Raw genomic sequence first — 18,689 nt, 5'->3', positions numbered from 1 at the left:
AATGGCATGCCTTTTTCATTCTTATGCACAAAATATTTATTTCATTTAAAGCATTTCTATGCTGCCTTTCAATGCAACCCAGGGTTCCCAAAGTGGCAAACACATACAATGATGCATCATGCATCTTGCAATATTGTAATCTTTGTAATCTTTTTACATGGTATCATCTTCATTTACACAACGGGGAATAGGTATGCTGAGGAACGGCTGGATGATGCAGACATAAGTCTACAACAGCTAAGACAGATTACAACACTGAGTGAACAATGCATGTCTAAAATATCAGGGGCTTTTACTGAAGCAAACATTTGACAATACTGAAGGAAAGTCTGTACAAACTGAGCCAACGGAATTTTAAATGGGAAGATAGACTTTCCACAGAAACCAGTTCCAGGCTGGGAAAGTGGGACTGAAAACAGAATTCCAGCATGGGGTTTCACACGTGCCTACTTTTTTTTTAACTTCCAGAAAAAAAAGATTAGTGGGTATCAAATGTGATGCAATGAACAAATTGTTGTTCTCCCAAAATTCTATGAGTCGTTCTCCTGCTTCATTTCATGCTTCTAGCCCAAATTTGCCAAAAATATTTGATTCTGCTTTGTTCCCTACTTTTGTGCTTAAGTCACCTATGATTATCAGCACATCTTGTTTAGATGTATGATCCATTACTTCCTGGACATTTGTATAAAAGCTTTCATTTTCTTCCTTGTCAGCATCTATAGTCAGGGTATAAACTTGAATGATGGTTACATTGATAGACTTTCCCTGAAGTCTGATTTATATTATTTGGTCAGACTTCGCATTATGGCTCCTGACTCACTGGCGTAATGCCCATTGGGCAAGGTGGGCAGCTGCCCAGGGCATCACCTTGTGGGGGGCCCCCCCCCCCACCCCCCCCCCCCCCCACCCCCCCCCCCCCCCACCCCCCCCCCCCCCCACCCCCCCCCCCCCCCACCCCCCCCCCCCCCCACCCCCCCCCCCCCCCACCCCCCCCCCCCCCCACCCCCCCCCCCCCCCACCCCCCCCCCCCCCCACCCCCCCCCCCCCCCACCCCCCCCCCCCCCCACCCCCCCCCCCCCCCACCCCCCCCCCCCCCCACCCCCCCCCCCCCCCACCCCCCCCCCCCCCCACCCCCCCCCCCCCCCACCCCCCCCCCCCCCCACCCCCCCCCCCCCCCACCCCCCCCCCCCCCCACCCCCCCCCCCCCCCACCCCCCCCCCCCCCCACCCCCCCCCCCCCCCACCCCCCCCCCCCCCCACCCCCCCCCCCCCCCACCCCCCCCCCCCCCCACCCCCCCCCCCCCCCACCCCCCCCCCCCCCCACCCCCCCCCCCCCCCACCCCCCCCCCCCCCCACCCCCCCCCCCCCCCACCCCCCCCCCCCCCCACCCCCCCCCCCCCCCACCCCCCCCCCCCCCCACCCCCCCCCCCCCCCACCCCCCCCCCCCCCCACCCCCCCCCCCCCCCACCCCCCCCCCCCCCCACCCCCCCCCCCCCCCACCCCCCCCCCCCCCCACCCCCCCCCCCCCCCACCCCCCCCCCCCCCCACCCCCCCCCCCCCCCACCCCCCCCCCCCCCCACCCCCCCCCCCCCCCACCCCCCCCCCCCCCCACCCCCCCCCCCCCCCACCCCCCCCCCCCCCCACCCCCCCCCCCCCCCACCCCCCCCCCCCCCCACCCCCCCCCCCCCCCACCCCCCCCCCCCCCCACCCCCCCCCCCCCCCACCCCCCCCCCCCCCCACCCCCCCCCCCCCCCACCCCCCCCCCCCCCCACCCCCCCCCCCCCCCACCCCCCCCCCCCCCCACCCCCCCCCCCCCCCACCCCCCCCCCCCCCCACCCCCCCCCCCCCCCACCCCCCCCCCCCCCCACCCCCCCCCCCCCCCACCCCCCCCCCCCCCCACCCCCCCCCCCCCCCACCCCCCCCCCCCCCCACCCCCCCCCCCCCCCACCCCCCCCCCCCCCCACCCCCCCCCCCCCCCACCCCCCCCCCCCCCCACCCCCCCCCCCCCCCACCCCCCCCCCCCCCCACCCCCCCCCCCCCCCACCCCCCCCCCCCCCCACCCCCCCCCCCCCCCACCCCCCCCCCCCCCCACCCCCCCCCCCCCCCACCCCCCCCCCCCCCCACCCCCCCCCCCCCCCACCCCCCCCCCCCCCCACCCCCCCCCCCCCCCACCCCCCCCCCCCCCCACCCCCCCCCCCCCCCACCCCCCCCCCCCCCCACCCCCCCCCCCCCCCACCCCCCCCCCCCCCCACCCCCCCCCCCCCCCACCCCCCCCCCCCCCCACCCCCCCCCCCCCCCACCCCCCCCCCCCCCCACCCCCCCCCCCCCCCACCCCCCCCCCCCCCCACCCCCCCCCCCCCCCACCCCCCCCCCCCCCCACCCCCCCCCCCCCCCACCCCCCCCCCCCCCCACCCCCCCCCCCCCCCACCCCCCCCCCCCCCCACCCCCCCCCCCCCCCACCCCCCCCCCCCCCCACCCCCCCCCCCCCCCACCCCCCCCCCCCCCCACCCCCCCCCCCCCCCACCCCCCCCCCCCCCCACCCCCCCCCCCCCCCACCCCCCCCCCCCCCCACCCCCCCCCCCCCCCACCCCCCCCCCCCCCCACCCCCCCCCCCCCCCACCCCCCCCCCCCCCCACCCCCCCCCCCCCCCACCCCCCCCCCCCCCCACCCCCCCCCCCCCCCACCCCCCCCCCCCCCCACCCCCCCCCCCCCCCACCCCCCCCCCCCCCCACCCCCCCCCCCCCCCACCCCCCCCCCCCCCCACCCCCCCCCCCCCCCACCCCCCCCCCCCCCCACCCCCCCCCCCCCCCACCCCCCCCCCCCCCCACCCCCCCCCCCCCCCACCCCCCCCCCCCCCCACCCCCCCCCCCCCCCACCCCCCCCCCCCCCCACCCCCCCCCCCCCCCACCCCCCCCCCCCCCCACCCCCCCCCCCCCCCACCCCCCCCCCCCCCCACCCCCCCCCCCCCCCACCCCCCCCCCCCCCCACCCCCCCCCCCCCCCACCCCCCCCCCCCCCCACCCCCCCCCCCCCCCACCCCCCCCCCCCCCCACCCCCCCCCCCCCCCACCCCCCCCCCCCCCCACCCCCCCCCCCCCCCACCCCCCCCCCCCCCCACCCCCCCCCCCCCCCACCCCCCCCCCCCCCCACCCCCCCCCCCCCCCACCCCCCCCCCCCCCCACCCCCCCCCCCCCCCACCCCCCCCCCCCCCCACCCCCCCCCCCCCCCACCCCCCCCCCCCCCCACCCCCCCCCCCCCCCACCCCCCCCCCCCCCCACCCCCCCCCCCCCCCACCCCCCCCCCCCCCCACCCCCCCCCCCCCCCACCCCCCCCCCCCCCCACCCCCCCCCCCCCCCACCCCCCCCCCCCCCCACCCCCCCCCCCCCCCACCCCCCCCCCCCCCCACCCCCCCCCCCCCCCACCCCCCCCCCCCCCCACCCCCCCCCCCCCCCACCCCCCCCCCCCCCCACCCCCCCCCCCCCCCACCCCCCCCCCCCCCCACCCCCCCCCCCCCCCACCCCCCCCCCCCCCCACCCCCCCCCCCCCCCACCCCCCCCCCCCCCCACCCCCCCCCCCCCCCACCCCCCCCCCCCCCCACCCCCCCCCCCCCCCACCCCCCCCCCCCCCCACCCCCCCCCCCCCCCACCCCCCCCCCCCCCCACCCCCCCCCCCCCCCACCCCCCCCCCCCCCCACCCCCCCCCCCCCCCACCCCCCCCCCCCCCCACCCCCCCCCCCCCCCACCCCCCCCCCCCCCCACCCCCCCCCCCCCCCACCCCCCCCCCCCCCCACCCCCCCCCCCCCCCACCCCCCCCCCCCCCCACCCCCCCCCCCCCCCACCCCCCCCCCCCCCCACCCCCCCCCCCCCCCACCCCCCCCCCCCCCCACCCCCCCCCCCCCCCACCCCCCCCCCCCCCCACCCCCCCCCCCCCCCACCCCCCCCCCCCCCCACCCCCCCCCCCCCCCACCCCCCCCCCCCCCCACCCCCCCCCCCCCCCACCCCCCCCCCCCCCCACCCCCCCCCCCCCCCACCCCCCCCCCCCCCCACCCCCCCCCCCCCCCACCCCCCCCCCCCCCCACCCCCCCCCCCCCCCACCCCCCCCCCCCCCCACCCCCCCCCCCCCCCACCCCCCCCCCCCCCCACCCCCCCCCCCCCCCACCCCCCCCCCCCCCCACCCCCCCCCCCCCCCACCCCCCCCCCCCCCCACCCCCCCCCCCCCCCACCCCCCCCCCCCCCCACCCCCCCCCCCCCCCACCCCCCCCCCCCCCCACCCCCCCCCCCCCCCACCCCCCCCCCCCCCCACCCCCCCCCCCCCCCACCCCCCCCCCCCCCCACCCCCCCCCCCCCCCACCCCCCCCCCCCCCCACCCCCCCCCCCCCCCACCCCCCCCCCCCCCCACCCCCCCCCCCCCCCACCCCCCCCCCCCCCCACCCCCCCCCCCCCCCACCCCCCCCCCCCCCCACCCCCCCCCCCCCCCACCCCCCCCCCCCCCCACCCCCCCCCCCCCCCACCCCCCCCCCCCCCCACCCCCCCCCCCCCCCACCCCCCCCCCCCCCCACCCCCCCCCCCCCCCACCCCCCCCCCCCCCCACCCCCCCCCCCCCCCACCCCCCCCCCCCCCCACCCCCCCCCCCCCCCACCCCCCCCCCCCCCCACCCCCCCCCCCCCCCACCCCCCCCCCCCCCCACCCCCCCCCCCCCCCACCCCCCCCCCCCCCCACCCCCCCCCCCCCCCACCCCCCCCCCCCCCCACCCCCCCCCCCCCCCACCCCCCCCCCCCCCCACCCCCCCCCCCCCCCACCCCCCCCCCCCCCCACCCCCCCCCCCCCCCACCCCCCCCCCCCCCCACCCCCCCCCCCCCCCACCCCCCCCCCCCCCCACCCCCCCCCCCCCCCACCCCCCCCCCCCCCCACCCCCCCCCCCCCCCACCCCCCCCCCCCCCCACCCCCCCCCCCCCCCACCCCCCCCCCCCCCCACCCCCCCCCCCCCCCACCCCCCCCCCCCCCCACCCCCCCCCCCCCCCACCCCCCCCCCCCCCCACCCCCCCCCCCCCCCACCCCCCCCCCCCCCCACCCCCCCCCCCCCCCACCCCCCCCCCCCCCCACCCCCCCCCCCCCCCACCCCCCCCCCCCCCCACCCCCCCCCCCCCCCACCCCCCCCCCCCCCCACCCCCCCCCCCCCCCACCCCCCCCCCCCCCCACCCCCCCCCCCCCCCACCCCCCCCCCCCCCCACCCCCCCCCCCCCCCACCCCCCCCCCCCCCCACCCCCCCCCCCCCCCACCCCCCCCCCCCCCCACCCCCCCCCCCCCCCACCCCCCCCCCCCCCCACCCCCCCCCCCCCCCACCCCCCCCCCCCCCCACCCCCCCCCCCCCCCACCCCCCCCCCCCCCCACCCCCCCCCCCCCCCACCCCCCCCCCCCCCCACCCCCCCCCCCCCCCACCCCCCCCCCCCCCCACCCCCCCCCCCCCCCACCCCCCCCCCCCCCCACCCCCCCCCCCCCCCACCCCCCCCCCCCCCCACCCCCCCCCCCCCCCACCCCCCCCCCCCCCCACCCCCCCCCCCCCCCACCCCCCCCCCCCCCCACCCCCCCCCCCCCCCACCCCCCCCCCCCCCCACCCCCCCCCCCCCCCACCCCCCCCCCCCCCCACCCCCCCCCCCCCCCACCCCCCCCCCCCCCCACCCCCCCCCCCCCCCACCCCCCCCCCCCCCCACCCCCCCCCCCCCCCACCCCCCCCCCCCCCCACCCCCCCCCCCCCCCACCCCCCCCCCCCCCCACCCCCCCCCCCCCCCACCCCCCCCCCCCCCCACCCCCCCCCCCCCCCACCCCCCCCCCCCCCCACCCCCCCCCCCCCCCACCCCCCCCCCCCCCCACCCCCCCCCCCCCCCACCCCCCCCCCCCCCCACCCCCCCCCCCCCCCACCCCCCCCCCCCCCCACCCCCCCCCCCCCCCACCCCCCCCCCCCCCCACCCCCCCCCCCCCCCACCCCCCCCCCCCCCCACCCCCCCCCCCCCCCACCCCCCCCCCCCCCCACCCCCCCCCCCCCCCACCCCCCCCCCCCCCCACCCCCCCCCCCCCCCACCCCCCCCCCCCCCCACCCCCCCCCCCCCCCACCCCCCCCCCCCCCCACCCCCCCCCCCCCCCACCCCCCCCCCCCCCCACCCCCCCCCCCCCCCACCCCCCCCCCCCCCCACCCCCCCCCCCCCCCACCCCCCCCCCCCCCCACCCCCCCCCCCCCCCACCCCCCCCCCCCCCCACCCCCCCCCCCCCCCACCCCCCCCCCCCCCCACCCCCCCCCCCCCCCACCCCCCCCCCCCCCCACCCCCCCCCCCCCCCACCCCCCCCCCCCCCCACCCCCCCCCCCCCCCACCCCCCCCCCCCCCCACCCCCCCCCCCCCCCACCCCCCCCCCCCCCCACCCCCCCCCCCCCCCACCCCCCCCCCCCCCCACCCCCCCCCCCCCCCACCCCCCCCCCCCCCCACCCCCCCCCCCCCCCACCCCCCCCCCCCCCCACCCCCCCCCCCCCCCACCCCCCCCCCCCCCCACCCCCCCCCCCCCCCACCCCCCCCCCCCCCCACCCCCCCCCCCCCCCACCCCCCCCCCCCCCCACCCCCCCCCCCCCCCACCCCCCCCCCCCCCCACCCCCCCCCCCCCCCACCCCCCCCCCCCCCCACCCCCCCCCCCCCCCACCCCCCCCCCCCCCCACCCCCCCCCCCCCCCACCCCCCCCCCCCCCCACCCCCCCCCCCCCCCACCCCCCCCCCCCCCCACCCCCCCCCCCCCCCACCCCCCCCCCCCCCCACCCCCCCCCCCCCCCACCCCCCCCCCCCCCCACCCCCCCCCCCCCCCACCCCCCCCCCCCCCCACCCCCCCCCCCCCCCACCCCCCCCCCCCCCCACCCCCCCCCCCCCCCACCCCCCCCCCCCCCCACCCCCCCCCCCCCCCACCCCCCCCCCCCCCCACCCCCCCCCCCCCCCACCCCCCCCCCCCCCCACCCCCCCCCCCCCCCACCCCCCCCCCCCCCCACCCCCCCCCCCCCCCACCCCCCCCCCCCCCCACCCCCCCCCCCCCCCACCCCCCCCCCCCCCCACCCCCCCCCCCCCCCACCCCCCCCCCCCCCCACCCCCCCCCCCCCCCACCCCCCCCCCCCCCCACCCCCCCCCCCCCCCACCCCCCCCCCCCCCCACCCCCCCCCCCCCCCACCCCCCCCCCCCCCCACCCCCCCCCCCCCCCACCCCCCCCCCCCCCCACCCCCCCCCCCCCCCACCCCCCCCCCCCCCCACCCCCCCCCCCCCCCACCCCCCCCCCCCCCCACCCCCCCCCCCCCCCACCCCCCCCCCCCCCCACCCCCCCCCCCCCCCACCCCCCCCCCCCCCCACCCCCCCCCCCCCCCACCCCCCCCCCCCCCCACCCCCCCCCCCCCCCACCCCCCCCCCCCCCCACCCCCCCCCCCCCCCACCCCCCCCCCCCCCCACCCCCCCCCCCCCCCACCCCCCCCCCCCCCCACCCCCCCCCCCCCCCACCCCCCCCCCCCCCCACCCCCCCCCCCCCCCACCCCCCCCCCCCCCCACCCCCCCCCCCCCCCACCCCCCCCCCCCCCCACCCCCCCCCCCCCCCACCCCCCCCCCCCCCCACCCCCCCCCCCCCCCACCCCCCCCCCCCCCCACCCCCCCCCCCCCCCACCCCCCCCCCCCCCCACCCCCCCCCCCCCCCACCCCCCCCCCCCCCCACCCCCCCCCCCCCCCACCCCCCCCCCCCCCCACCCCCCCCCCCCCCCACCCCCCCCCCCCCCCACCCCCCCCCCCCCCCACCCCCCCCCCCCCCCACCCCCCCCCCCCCCCACCCCCCCCCCCCCCCACCCCCCCCCCCCCCCACCCCCCCCCCCCCCCACCCCCCCCCCCCCCCACCCCCCCCCCCCCCCACCCCCCCCCCCCCCCACCCCCCCCCCCCCCCACCCCCCCCCCCCCCCACCCCCCCCCCCCCCCACCCCCCCCCCCCCCCACCCCCCCCCCCCCCCACCCCCCCCCCCCCCCACCCCCCCCCCCCCCCACCCCCCCCCCCCCCCACCCCCCCCCCCCCCCACCCCCCCCCCCCCCCACCCCCCCCCCCCCCCACCCCCCCCCCCCCCCACCCCCCCCCCCCCCCACCCCCCCCCCCCCCCACCCCCCCCCCCCCCCACCCCCCCCCCCCCCCACCCCCCCCCCCCCCCACCCCCCCCCCCCCCCACCCCCCCCCCCCCCCACCCCCCCCCCCCCCCACCCCCCCCCCCCCCCACCCCCCCCCCCCCCCACCCCCCCCCCCCCCCACCCCCCCCCCCCCCCACCCCCCCCCCCCCCCACCCCCCCCCCCCCCCACCCCCCCCCCCCCCCACCCCCCCCCCCCCCCACCCCCCCCCCCCCCCACCCCCCCCCCCCCCCACCCCCCCCCCCCCCCACCCCCCCCCCCCCCCACCCCCCCCCCCCCCCACCCCCCCCCCCCCCCACCCCCCCCCCCCCCCACCCCCCCCCCCCCCCACCCCCCCCCCCCCCCACCCCCCCCCCCCCCCACCCCCCCCCCCCCCCACCCCCCCCCCCCCCCACCCCCCCCCCCCCCCACCCCCCCCCCCCCCCACCCCCCCCCCCCCCCACCCCCCCCCCCCCCCACCCCCCCCCCCCCCCACCCCCCCCCCCCCCCACCCCCCCCCCCCCCCACCCCCCCCCCCCCCCACCCCCCCCCCCCCCCACCCCCCCCCCCCCCCACCCCCCCCCCCCCCCACCCCCCCCCCCCCCCACCCCCCCCCCCCCCCACCCCCCCCCCCCCCCACCCCCCCCCCCCCCCACCCCCCCCCCCCCCCACCCCCCCCCCCCCCCACCCCCCCCCCCCCCCACCCCCCCCCCCCCCCACCCCCCCCCCCCCCCACCCCCCCCCCCCCCCACCCCCCCCCCCCCCCACCCCCCCCCCCCCCCACCCCCCCCCCCCCCCACCCCCCCCCCCCCCCACCCCCCCCCCCCCCCACCCCCCCCCCCCCCCACCCCCCCCCCCCCCCACCCCCCCCCCCCCCCACCCCCCCCCCCCCCCACCCCCCCCCCCCCCCACCCCCCCCCCCCCCCACCCCCCCCCCCCCCCACCCCCCCCCCCCCCCACCCCCCCCCCCCCCCACCCCCCCCCCCCCCCACCCCCCCCCCCCCCCACCCCCCCCCCCCCCCACCCCCCCCCCCCCCCACCCCCCCCCCCCCCCACCCCCCCCCCCCCCCACCCCCCCCCCCCCCCACCCCCCCCCCCCCCCACCCCCCCCCCCCCCCACCCCCCCCCCCCCCCACCCCCCCCCCCCCCCACCCCCCCCCCCCCCCACCCCCCCCCCCCCCCACCCCCCCCCCCCCCCACCCCCCCCCCCCCCCACCCCCCCCCCCCCCCACCCCCCCCCCCCCCCACCCCCCCCCCCCCCCACCCCCCCCCCCCCCCACCCCCCCCCCCCCCCACCCCCCCCCCCCCCCACCCCCCCCCCCCCCCACCCCCCCCCCCCCCCACCCCCCCCCCCCCCCACCCCCCCCCCCCCCCACCCCCCCCCCCCCCCACCCCCCCCCCCCCCCACCCCCCCCCCCCCCCACCCCCCCCCCCCCCCACCCCCCCCCCCCCCCACCCCCCCCCCCCCCCACCCCCCCCCCCCCCCACCCCCCCCCCCCCCCACCCCCCCCCCCCCCCACCCCCCCCCCCCCCCACCCCCCCCCCCCCCCACCCCCCCCCCCCCCCACCCCCCCCCCCCCCCACCCCCCCCCCCCCCCACCCCCCCCCCCCCCCACCCCCCCCCCCCCCCACCCCCCCCCCCCCCCACCCCCCCCCCCCCCCACCCCCCCCCCCCCCCACCCCCCCCCCCCCCCACCCCCCCCCCCCCCCACCCCCCCCCCCCCCCACCCCCCCCCCCCCCCACCCCCCCCCCCCCCCACCCCCCCCCCCCCCCACCCCCCCCCCCCCCCACCCCCCCCCCCCCCCACCCCCCCCCCCCCCCACCCCCCCCCCCCCCCACCCCCCCCCCCCCCCACCCCCCCCCCCCCCCACCCCCCCCCCCCCCCACCCCCCCCCCCCCCCACCCCCCCCCCCCCCCACCCCCCCCCCCCCCCACCCCCCCCCCCCCCCACCCCCCCCCCCCCCCACCCCCCCCCCCCCCCACCCCCCCCCCCCCCCACCCCCCCCCCCCCCCACCCCCCCCCCCCCCCACCCCCCCCCCCCCCCACCCCCCCCCCCCCCCACCCCCCCCCCCCCCCACCCCCCCCCCCCCCCACCCCCCCCCCCCCCCACCCCCCCCCCCCCCCACCCCCCCCCCCCCCCACCCCCCCCCCCCCCCACCCCCCCCCCCCCCCACCCCCCCCCCCCCCCACCCCCCCCCCCCCCCACCCCCCCCCCCCCCCACCCCCCCCCCCCCCCACCCCCCCCCCCCCCCACCCCCCCCCCCCCCCACCCCCCCCCCCCCCCACCCCCCCCCCCCCCCACCCCCCCCCCCCCCCACCCCCCCCCCCCCCCACCCCCCCCCCCCCCCACCCCCCCCCCCCCCCACCCCCCCCCCCCCCCACCCCCCCCCCCCCCCACCCCCCCCCCCCCCCACCCCCCCCCCCCCCCACCCCCCCCCCCCCCCACCCCCCCCCCCCCCCACCCCCCCCCCCCCCCACCCCCCCCCCCCCCCACCCCCCCCCCCCCCCACCCCCCCCCCCCCCCACCCCCCCCCCCCCCCACCCCCCCCCCCCCCCACCCCCCCCCCCCCCCACCCCCCCCCCCCCCCACCCCCCCCCCCCCCCACCCCCCCCCCCCCCCACCCCCCCCCCCCCCCACCCCCCCCCCCCCCCACCCCCCCCCCCCCCCACCCCCCCCCCCCCCCACCCCCCCCCCCCCCCACCCCCCCCCCCCCCCACCCAAGTTCCTGAACATCTGGAGAGCCGCAGGTTCCCTACCCCTGCTCTAGTCAGTGCCAGATGGGCCACCCTAAATGATGGGATAGCCAACAGATGGCTGCCTGATTATTATACTTGGTTCACAAGGACACAGAGTGCAAGTTCTGAGCTCAGGAAAATCTTTCAAAACTCAAAAATTGCCAATCATCACTGCCTTTTTCAAGGCTTCTGGAATAGACTTTCTTCTCACTGATCATTTATTATCCACCCTATCTACGGTCATTCAAACACATGTATTCGCTGAGGGTAACCTTCCAGACATCCAAATGTAGAGCTTATTAAATTTAGGGCTGCTTATACTTTGCCCTTTTTCCTGAAAAGTCTACAGGCCTCTAGAAGACTCGCTGCTGGGAAGATGTAAAACTGGAAGTGATGGGAACATGCACATCCTGGGCAGCAGGGGCTGCTTGGCTGGGATTCCGCCAGCTGCCCTCCGAGAGCTTTTATATTTTAACAGAGAAAAACAGTCTCAGCAGACAACTCATCAGCAAATCAGATTCAATAAATTCTTATTACTCAAAGGAAAAATGGATGCAGAGCCTGGCCTACAGCTCTGAGGAACAACATCTCAAGTCTTATATATAGCCATCATGATATTCGGAGCTGTGTCCAGGAGGTGCACACAGAAGAACACGCGCGCACATAGCTGATTCAGTTCTGTAATGTAGGGAAAAGGCCAAACAGCATGAAAATTTTATGCTTCTGTTGTCATCTCTAGCACTTCAGGGACTAAGCAGAGGTGGCATTTAGATGAGCAGTTATTAAAGTTAATGATTAATGTATTTAAAATATTTTCATCCCACCTTTCATTTCAGAATCATCTTAGCAGTGATGAGTACAGGGATTGGAATAGTCCCTGTGCAACTTGTGGGTATCCAGCATGTCAAATTACTGTGTCTGATGTTCGAAAAAAATATTCTGTCCTAAGACAAACACAGCGTTACTAATGCATCTTACTTAGGATAAAAATTGCCACCACATTATTCTATCCCAGACTGCATCTGCACAAAACACAACATCTCAAAGAGGACAACAGGGTGGCTCCATTCCACATTTAGGCCTGCAGAGTGTTGGCACTCAGGACATTCTTACTCATGCTCCATTCTGCAAACATCTAAATACTGAGAGCACTGTGATGATGTACTCCACTCACCCCATTGATCTCTTTATACAGGCACACCTAAGATCATTATGGGAACATCCTACTGGTAGCTCCATAGACAAAAAGCTGACACTCAATCTCTCCTAATTACCCTTACTGCAGACCCACATCCCAAATGGCTGTCACAATGCAGGTCTCATTATCCCCAGCACAGCCTTCCCAGTGGTAAAAGGAGACTCCCTCCTCCCTGCTTATCAGTGGAAACCCTGGTTGGATATAACTAAACACTGAAACTGGGGCTCATTTTTTTAATCCAAATGAGTCACCCATAGTTCAGTCTTACATCTTGTCTTCAGTGCCAGAGCTTTAACACACATGTTGTGTATCCATCAGGTTGGAAGAGGGAAATGTCAAGTCTGTACAGTTAGCAATTACATTAGTTTTGTAATTCCTATTCAGAATATGCCATCAGCCTAGCATCTACCCTGAAGCACCAAGTTTTGACACTTGTACGCTCTGCCAGAACACTGGCAAAAATAGTACGGTCTTTCAAATCAGGTCAGCACCTTGCTGAGAAGAGACGTTCCCATTGGGCAGCAAATGCACACAAAACAGGCCCTGCCCACAACTGGGATATTCATTCACCCACCAGCTGCGTGGAACTCTTTTCAACTCACACACCATCGAGTGTGAGTGCCAAAGGGGGTGGAATGTCAACATCAATTTTGTCCCACACATAAATTGCAGGTTTTCCCTTCTGCCAAGAATTCCTCAAGCAACTCACCAGGAGTACATTATGAGGATGAACTAAAGGGTTTTTTGCTTTCATAATGGCTTGTATGCAAAACTGTGTGCTTTGGAAGGCAAGAGGAGAAATTCCTAGAGGCAAAGAAAAAAGTCGGGAGGTCTGCGGGAATAAAACTGTTTCTTTTCTTTGTCCAGCCCATGGAAAACGCCTGCTCACATCAAGCCATTGGTGATGCAAAATGCCTCATTACAGGCTACAAAATCATCTCAACCTGCCAAAGTGAAAAAGCGGAACAGAGAAAGAGGGGACACACGGGTGCCTAACAGCGGAGAGCAGGAAGCACATTAAAGCCTGTGGCCAAGCATAACTTTAGCTTATTGAGTTATTTTATTACAACCTTAAAATGCATAGCAAAAACAGCAATAAACCACAGTGGATCATTTCAGAATTTGCAGAGGATGGAAAAAATACAAGGTCAAGAGGGAGGCAGAACTGAGGGCCAGAAAACTGGGAATGATATTGCCGGGCCAATGACTAGGAATTTGTGCTACATCTGCAAGACTTCAAGCATCAGGGACTCCCGAGCACCAACTTTATGTCTCCTTTCTCTCCACTTTTCCCATCCAAAATAGGATGTGGACACGAATCACCATAGCAAAAGGCAGGGATTCATCCAGTCAGACCAGTGTCCCTCTTGGTCAACTAGAGGAAAATGGAATAGGAAAAAGGCTGGCAATGGAACTAAAAGTTAGGGGGCAGTGGGTCACTGTGGGGTCACTAAAGAAAGGGCCCTAAAGGTTTCCCTCCCACTTTGCTGGCCTCTCATGTCACAGACAGCACTTACCCGTATGCTTCCCCGTCTCCTGACCCTTTCCTCTTTAAACTATAAGGCCACCAGAATGAAACTGCTTGAACAGCAGGAGTTCACATATTAGTCCCAACTCTTTGGCAAACTTTGAGCATGGGAGTGTCGAACAAGTGCAGGGGTTTAAGGTGATCTGAATTTGTGGGAAAGGGGCAAACCCAAGTTGATTATTAATTTAAGAAGAATGAAGGCAGCCCTGATTTGCCCCTGTGATGAAAACCCATCAACTGGGCCATCCTCACCTATGTGCCTTCATTGCTTGGCACAGGAAACACATGTCTCTATGATCCAGATCTGGCATTTCCAGAAGGACAGCCCCCCTTCTCTAATTACATCTTTAGATTGTCTTTCCCTTGCCACTTCCTGTTCCCAATTGCAGCTGTGAAATATGCTAATCCACTGCTTACACCACAAAACAAGGGAGCTAATAATAACCTGTGAGTTTTCAAAGCCAAAAAAGGGTGGTTGTAGGCGTCTCACCCTGCCTAGTGCAGCTGCCTTCCCTCGCTGGTTGACTCTGTGCTGCATGACGACTGGCTGGACCTAGTCAGTTTTCTCTACATTCCCAGTGTGGTCTCCACTTCTAGGAAACCTTGCGTGCTCTGCTTAACAGGCAAACATTTGTTAGTCTTTCTTTTAAAACCTACAGAATGACAGCCCATGCATTTTCTTTGAACTATTGTTGATAAATTCTAAATGCATACACAGATGTGAACTGGCCTTCTGTGACACTTCGCCAACTGCTGCCACCTTATGGAGAATTTGGCTGATCTGAAAAACTTTTATGCTGACATTTCAACAGCACTACTCAGTTCCAAATTGAAAAAAAATATGTTCTTTCATAAATATCTGCTTCTTGGTCTAACATGGTTATTGCCACTCTAAAGCATCTACCTTCTAATTCTTGATGTGAGAGACAGAAGACCCAATATTCTACAGTTAAAGAAATGGAATCAGAAGAGAAAACTAAGGCTCCAGAAATGTGAAGGGTCACTATGGTTCACTGGTAGAATTTTAGGTCTTTGTGGATTTACCACTGTGGTTTCTCGTTCTCTTCCTAGGATGTTTAACATTTTTCTGCAGGGAACTTCACAGTTGCATGTTCATGAAGTTGACTGCATCTACAAGCAAGCTAGCATTGCCTACATCTTCGATTGTGTCACATCTCAGGAATTATTTACAAATTTGTGCAAAAACACAAAGTATGCTCTAAAGCTACCATCACCCCTGCAATTTGAACCCAGTCATGTGCATATGTTTATAAACAACAGATAAGGATCCTCCAAGAAACAACAGTCACAATGTCTGCTTCTTATGACTTTCAGTTGCATTTTGGGGGCATGTTAGGGTGAAGCAAGGAAGCCTGCTCCTTATCAAACCAGGACAGTTTGTAGTATGTCCTACACTTGGTAGCCTACGCCATTTAAATTTGCCAAATAAGAATAAACTACTACTTCAGACATGTTCTTCTATCATCATACACTGGAGGCCTAGGAAACACAGTTTTATTTTTTAAAATGTACCTGCCAAGCAATGCCGCACAGCTGCCACTAATATATTGGTTTTTCTTGTAGGAATATGTAAAATGTAACAGGATCCTTTACTTCCTATGCTGCTGAGAGTTCAGGAGTGCTATTATAATCCTAGAACCCTGTAAAGGACCAGCACTGCTGACAAATATTAATCAGAGGGTAACCAGAACCCTCTCTACAGAAGCACCCACTGATTTGGATCTTTCCAGAAGAAATAAGGTATCTTTGATATTTGATAAATTGTAACCTAAGGCACTCACATTCTGGAATATTGGTCAGGAAAGAAGAATGAATGCTTCACATTCACTGTGACTGCTCTGTTAGAAGTTGGACTCTACAGTCAAGTGGCAAAACCTGCCTCCAACTCTTCCTTCACTTTCACTCCCTACTATTCTGGTATAATCTTTCTGCTGACATCATAAATTATTTAAAGCATCAGGGACACCAGCTTAAAGCTCGGAGGCATCACTCAGGAAGAAGAAAGAAATCCTACAGCCTTTTATGTTTCCTTGTTTTATTCAACTCTTCACCTGTCTCTTTGGTTTTGGAATACGTGCAGCCTGATCTTGCTGCTTGGGTGGAAGAGAATGTGAAAAGCAAGGTGCGCTACTAGAAATACTGTGCCAAGAGTGATGTGCCCCCCTGCCAACACTGCCTTATCCTGCATGCAGGAGGTTTCAGCCTCAGCAATTCCACTGCTTGTCTCAAACCATGTCATAATCCCCAAACATTTCTTGGATCTGTATCTGTGGGCCAATCTATTCGCCCACTGGATTTACTTGGGCCTATGGCTACTCCCTTCTTAAAGGCAAGAAGAAGGCACAACTTGTTCATCATGAGCAGAATCTATAAAGTTTGCACGCTCACGTGAACACCTCATGGCATGCAAATCTGGCATTCTCTTAAAGACAAGTCCCACAACCCTCTAACTGCAAGCAAGAAGATGTCAGGAATGGAAGGAAAAACCCTTACATCAAGAGTATGATTCATTAATTGAATTTTAGGTCACTCTGTGGTTGCTAGTTCTCTTCAGGATATTCCTTTGCTATTGTTTTTGGAGCCTCATGGGGCAGGTCAGCAGTACCTCCTGAAACAAATTAAATTGTATGACCTGACACATAATTCAGGTTCTGTGAGGGGAAAGGCACAATATACAACTAATGAAATAATAAGAACCCTACAGGCTAATACAGCATTTAATTTCTCTCACTTTTAACAGTATCCGTGATATATCCTTTATAACGAAAAAACTGAAGATACCGTGCTGCTGAGTCATATAATTTTATGCAGAATATTGGTCTTGAGCAGCTCATTTATAAAGTTAACCTTCACTACGCAAGCTTAACACTTTGGATTTGAACTCTCCCCAAGGCAATACATTTCCTTACCTTCCACAGGCGAGGTCTTCAATCTCTTGCAAATGTTATGCACTCCCCCATAGGTGTCATTTATCCTGCTGACTGCCTCTGAGCTGCGAAGTTCCATGAGGTTCCGCAGGTCCATTACGGAGCAACCAAAGTCCCCCTCATGGTTGCCCTCAGCAACCGAGTTCCCGGGATGGTGATCTGCAGAGTTGTTCGTCATCTTGACAAAAAAATCCCTGGCAAGTTCAACAAGAAACAGTGCAAGAAAGGATGTGTGTGACTTCTTTACCAGTCTTGCTCCTTATCTTTATGAAATCGCAGCAGGCAATAGAAACTTCGGTGTTCCTTCCAGAAAGCAGCCCAGTTCTACAGCCAGTAGGCCAATACCTCAGGGAAAAACAGAGGATCCCAGGAGAAATGGCAGGATTGAAGAGGGAAGCGGGGAAACCAACACTTCTTCTACAGCTCCCCAGGTGAAGCCGATGATACTAGCCAAGTCCAGCTTCTTCAGATGAAGGTGTAAACAGGATGCACATGTTATTGTGGAAGCAATCTTAGCAACAACCAATGTGCATCTCCAAGAGAAAGGTGGGTTCCCTGGATACTGTCTTCTACTGAAACTGCAAGACAATGATTTGAAACAAAAATAATAGTTAATGAGAGGCCCAGGAGGCTGGCTAATAGACAAATGGGTACAGTGGGGAGTCACCATATAATGCAAGAATCTGTTCAGGAATGAAGATGTTGAAGAACCAATAATGTCTACAAAGAAGATGGTGGGGAATTTTATACTTCTAAATCCACCTTCTAAGTTGCATTAGAGGAAAAAAGACTTACTCATCATGGCAAGCATCTCTTCTTCCTCTAGCAAGTGGGGAAAGTCTTTTTCCTTTGACTAATGCAAAGAACACGGTCATGTTGTACTTCAGAGGTGATCTGAGCACCTTCAAATGCAGCATGACATGACCAAGCTCCTGTCAACCCCTTGAATTCAAAATATCTTTATTTATATATGTATAGTCATACATACACACATAACCTACTTTTCTCCCCCAATGAGGACCTGGAGAGGCTTATGTAATTCTGCCCTTAATGAAAATCCCCCACCTCTGAATGCTTGGAAATTTTAAACAGGATCCAACCTAGCAATGCCTGTTGGAATCCAGTTTGTCAGATGCTGGAATACAGCAGCCCAATTGACACTTGGCAGCAATAGCACACTCATATATTTACACTGGGGATTGCTTCAATCACCTATGAAGTAGGGTAGAGGGAACAAATTCTTAACATGAAAGGAATGTGCAGATAAGGGGAAATGAGACTTCCTGGTATTTCTTTATTTAGTGGATTTTTAAACTGTCTTTGTTTGAAAACCACCAAAGTGGTTTGCAAATAATAAGCATAAAACACAGTTTAAAATCTATAGTGGCAAAACAACAGCACCTAAACTTCCAAGACATACTGTTTCATTAATGTTAAGGGGTGGCTGTCTTCTCCAGATACTTTCATCTCCTTTTATGTACACTTTTGCTAACACAGCCCAGCTGGGAACAAAGCAAACTTATGAGAATGGTTTTGTGGAGGTATACCATGGGTCACAGGGAGAAAAGATTTGGTATTTTACAACCACATATCCTTTTTGCTCTAAAATTTCAGACCTGCTGCCATATATTTAAAGCTGAAGGGACTTGCTTTGCTTTCTGGCTGAGGTTGCTTCCTCAGGCCAACAGGGCCATAGCCACTGCTGAGAATGCACAACCATTTACAGTAGCAATGGAACTTTCACATAACAGATTTCACTGCATATTCCCTAATTCAACCCACCCACCTCACTGTCAGCTCCCCCTCCAACACACTACCAGAGGACATAACAATGTCAGTTACCTATCAAGAAACTCACAACGCCCGAAGCATGATGTGCAAGCAGGACTAGGAAAGATTTACACTTTGTCCAGAGGGCATTCACCCTGGCTTTGCTGCAGCCTTTCCAAAAACATTTTAGCAAAGAAGGTTCATAGACAATCACAGCAAAGTCAGGGAAAAGCTGAAAGTTGCATTTATGTCTCACAATGCTGTGTGGAAACAGGAACCAAAAAAACACAGCTCACATTCATTGCCAAGCCAGACCTGAACACCAGCATGGCAGCAAGTCAAGTATAATGAG

The 18,689-nt window shown here is 69.8% G+C and overlaps 1 protein-coding gene across 6 annotated transcripts in view; it reads right to left on the bottom strand.

Moving 5' to 3' along the window:
• ATP2B4 (ATPase plasma membrane Ca2+ transporting 4) overlaps positions 1–18,689 on the bottom strand; it is a 196,052-nt gene that overhangs the window by 82,455 nt on the left and 94,908 nt on the right. For all 6 annotated transcript variants that reach the window (XM_048496310.1, XM_048496304.1, XM_048496306.1 and 3 more), the window contains exon 2: positions 16,550–17,145. In XM_048496310.1, the coding sequence (XP_048352267.1) occupies positions 16,550–16,745 (196 nt within the window). In that variant the 5' untranslated portion in view covers positions 16,746–17,145. The remainder of the gene's footprint in view (positions 1–16,549; positions 17,146–18,689) is intronic.

Source organism: Sphaerodactylus townsendi, linkage group LG05 (genome assembly GCF_021028975.2).
Source record: "Sphaerodactylus townsendi isolate TG3544 linkage group LG05, MPM_Stown_v2.3, whole genome shotgun sequence".
Taxonomy (NCBI): Eukaryota; Metazoa; Chordata; class Lepidosauria; order Squamata; family Sphaerodactylidae; genus Sphaerodactylus; species Sphaerodactylus townsendi.
This window is presented reverse-complemented; position numbering and strand designations above follow the sequence as displayed.